This window comes from Meleagris gallopavo, chromosome 3 (genome assembly GCF_000146605.3).
Source record: "Meleagris gallopavo isolate NT-WF06-2002-E0010 breed Aviagen turkey brand Nicholas breeding stock chromosome 3, Turkey_5.1, whole genome shotgun sequence".
NCBI lineage: Eukaryota > Metazoa > Chordata > Aves > Galliformes > Phasianidae > Meleagris > Meleagris gallopavo.
The window spans coordinates 32,129,284-32,132,486 of record NC_015013.2 but is presented as its reverse complement, the minus strand read 5'-3'; the positions used below and the strand labels follow the sequence as shown (position 1 = coordinate 32,132,486).

The window sequence follows — 3,203 nt, the reverse complement described above, 5'->3', positions numbered from 1 at the left end:
GCAGGGGGCTCCGAGCCTCGGCTGTTCCCATCGCTAGGGTGAGAGGTGTTTTTTCTGCCGTGGGGAACGGCGCTTGGCCCCTGGGGCTGCACCCCACTCCCTGCACCCCTGCTCTGCACCCTCCCCCCTTCTCCAAATGCTTTTCCGACGGCTTCCGAGGGGTTCTAAGGCAAGAATTCCCTCCATCAGTCGCTGCCCGGAACGCGCTGGCGGGGTTTTCTACCTGTAATCACACGCCGGGAAGAGAGGCTGGAAAAAGAACGCAGGGCCGTATGTCACGGGCTTTATTGGCAGCGTTAGCGCTAATTTTAACTGTTGATTAAATCTTAAATGAAGACTCAGTCGTGTGTCCCTTCATATGTCTTGTTTGTAATTGAGACTAATTATTACTGTGGGGTGGGAAGAAGCAGCTGCTCATTAATTAATTTCTAATTAAAAGTGCATCCCAGCCCTTCGGTGACGAAGGAGGGCGGGGGCCAACCTTAGCTGATGCAACATTTATCCTTCCTATTAAACCCATTCTCCCCACCGACCACTAGAGCTGCCCCAACTTCGGCCCCCTCTGGGCTGAGAGGTGCGGGTGGTTCTGTCCGAAGATTTTGGGCCGGTTGATATGATGGTGTTTACATGACGTCAGAGGCTCGGCTCCTTCCCAGCAGCGCGCTGCTGACGCGGTGTGTTTGCTCTGCTCTCCCCCTATTGCCCCCTTTCTTTTCCCTTGGGTGCAAAATGTGTATCACTGCCGTTTGCCAGCCCCCACGTAACAAGTCTTCGTGCTGTAGATGCGGAGGGAAACATACTACAGTTTTGACACGTCCTATTTTCTTTCTTTCTTTCTTTTCCTCACTTCGGTAAAAAGAAAAGAAAAAGTTTACATTTTCATGTAAATAAATAAACTGTGGTTTTCTGCTTCGTCCTCTAAGCATCTAGGGAGCTGCGGTTCCCAATCAATCGGTACAATAGAGCAGAGCACGGCTGCCCTAGCGTGCAGATCAGACGTCTCGCCTTGTTTCTAGATCACCGGGAGCCTCTGGACCATGTCCTACCCGCAGTTCGGCTACCCCTACTCCTCCGCGCCCCAGGTAAGGCTGCTGCCTCCCAGCGCTCCTTTGAGCCCCGCTCATTATCGATCGCTTCTGCTCGGGGCCAGGAGCTGCAGCGATCCCTCCCTAACACGGGGGGAGCGTGAAACTCAGTTTCACTGGGAGCGGTTTGCTCCCAGCGCCTGCCAGACCCCTCAACTTACATCTGGCGTTAAAACGGGGTTTGGGTGCTTTGGGGTGATGGCGATGCGTGAGGCAGAAACACAGAGCAGAGGGCGGGGAGAAGGGAGAGGGAGAGACCCCCACCCGCTCTCCCACCGGAGCGCTTTTTCCATTCCCGAGGGAATTTACCAATTTAAACGCGAACGTAGCAAAGGCCGAGGTGGGGGAATATAATGGGATACCCGAACCCAGCAGGTTAATGACAGATGCGTGCGTGGCCGCTGCAAATCTGCAGTCTAAATAAATATGCATGAGTAATCTGCTGGGAGGGGGGAGAGAAGCTGGAGTAACGCAGATGGGCAGCATCGTGCTGCAGGAGGAGAAAGCGGTGTAAAGCCGGCACCACAAAGTTGGGTTGAAGGAGCGGTGCTTTACGGAGATTCCATGCACACAGTCACGGGGCGTTTGTTTACGGTTTGTGGATGATGTATCACTCTATATAGACATGTTAAACTTAGGCGCGCAGAACGTTCTCAAGTAAAACGGTGGTGAATAGGGTTGGGATGAGGGTTGGGAGGGGGAGGGAACACCCCAACGCTGAGACCTCGAAACCCCAAAGCTTACACCCCAAAGCTTATACCTTATACCCTAAAGCCGAACACCGGGAGCTGACACGCCCCGGCCCGCTGTTCCCGCAGTTCCTGATGAGCACCAACTCCCTGACGCCTTGCTGCGAGTCCGGCAGCCGCACGCTGCCCGAGTCGGGCCCGGCCGCCCCAGCACAGACGCCGGTCTATTGTCCCGTCTACGAGAGCCGTCTGCTCGCCACCGCCCGCCACGAGCTCAACTCCGCCGCCGCTCTGGGGGTCTACGGCAGCCCCTACGGCGGCCCCCAGGGCTACGGGAACTACGTGACCTACGGCACCGAGGCACCCGCCTTCTACTCGCTGGTAAGCGGGGCGGGGGGCAGGCAGAGCACGGCCGCCGCTCCCTCCTCGGTTCTGCCCGAGAGCGGGGGGCTGAGAGCGGCGGGGTGTCTCTTGCAGAACACTTTGGAGGCGAAGGACGGCGGCGGCTCTGCGCATGCGGGCATCTCTCCGGCGGCTGCTTACTACCCTTACGAGCACAGCCTCAGCCAGTACCAGTACGACAGGTAAGCGGGCCCCCCGCCGTGGGCCCTCGGTGACCTCTTTGCCGAGTGTCGGCGGCCGTCTGTCCGTCCCAACGCTTCCATCGCCGCGGCCCTCGGGGCCCATCGGGCGGCAGTGACCTTTCCTGGAGGGTGTGCGTTAAATATTGAGCTGAGATGTCGCCCGCGTCAGGGTTTTTACAGTGTCAGGAACAAAAAGGTGGTGGTGGTTGGGGGGGGTGTTAATAAAAGGGATAAAGGGAAATAAATAGATTTCTATTCCCAGTTACACCCTGGGTCACCCAGACGTGTGCTGACTTCACGGCCATTAAAGGCGGGCGTTGCCCCCACCTCCCCCATAAGCTCCGCAGGCACTGAGCCGGCTCCGTCCTCGCCTTTCCTCGGCCGCTGGGACGGAGCCGTGCACGCCGGGTGCCCACTCGCCAACGTGATGCTGTGCTCGCAGATACGGGGCGATGGACGGCGGCACGAGGCGGAAGAACGCCACCAGGGAGACCACCAGCACGCTGAAGGCCTGGCTGCAGGAGCACCGCAAGAACCCCTACCCCACCAAGGGCGAGAAGATCATGCTGGCCATCATCACCAAGATGACCCTCACCCAGGTCTCCACCTGGTTCGCCAACGCCCGCCGCCGTCTCAAGAAGGAGAACAAGATGACGTGGCCGCCTCGGAACAAGTGCTCGGACGAGAAGCGGCCCTACGAAGAAGAGGAAGAGGAGGAGGAGGAATGCTCGCAGGAAGACCCCATGAAAAGAGAGAAGGCCGAGGGTACCCTGCTAGGAGCGGGCACTTAGCGGCTCGGCCGCGGGGGCTCGGCCGCCGGCTTTCCCCTGGGGGGCCGCGCCCCC

At 58.7% G+C, this 3,203-nt stretch overlaps 1 protein-coding gene and 1 long non-coding RNA gene across 4 annotated transcripts in view; one reads left to right on the top strand and one right to left on the bottom strand.

Annotated features, from left to right (window-relative positions):
* LOC116216451 overlaps nt 1-905 on the bottom strand; it is a 3,103-nt gene extending 2,198 nt beyond the window's left edge. Inside the window, exon 1 of the long non-coding RNA XR_004159206.1 lies at nt 224-905. This is a non-coding gene — a long non-coding RNA (uncharacterized LOC116216451). The remainder of the gene's footprint in view (nt 1-223) is intronic.
* The window catches only part of IRX4 (iroquois homeobox 4), a 7,361-nt gene extending 4,185 nt beyond the window's left edge, over nt 1-3,176 (top strand). For 2 of the 3 annotated variants that reach the window (XM_019613887.1, XM_019613888.1), the window contains exons 2-5: nt 1,017-1,082; nt 1,904-2,155; nt 2,252-2,358; nt 2,801-3,176. In XM_019613887.1, coding sequence (XP_019469432.1) covers nt 1,038-1,082; nt 1,904-2,155; nt 2,252-2,358; nt 2,801-3,149 — 753 coding nt within the window. In that variant the 5' untranslated portion in view covers nt 1,017-1,037 and the 3' untranslated portion in view covers nt 3,150-3,176. Of the gene's footprint in view, nt 1-923; nt 1,083-1,903; nt 2,156-2,251; nt 2,359-2,800 lie in introns of all 3 variants that reach the window. The other variant, XM_019613886.1, reaches the window with a different exon arrangement.
* The last annotated feature ends 27 nt before the right edge of the window (nt 3,177-3,203 follow it).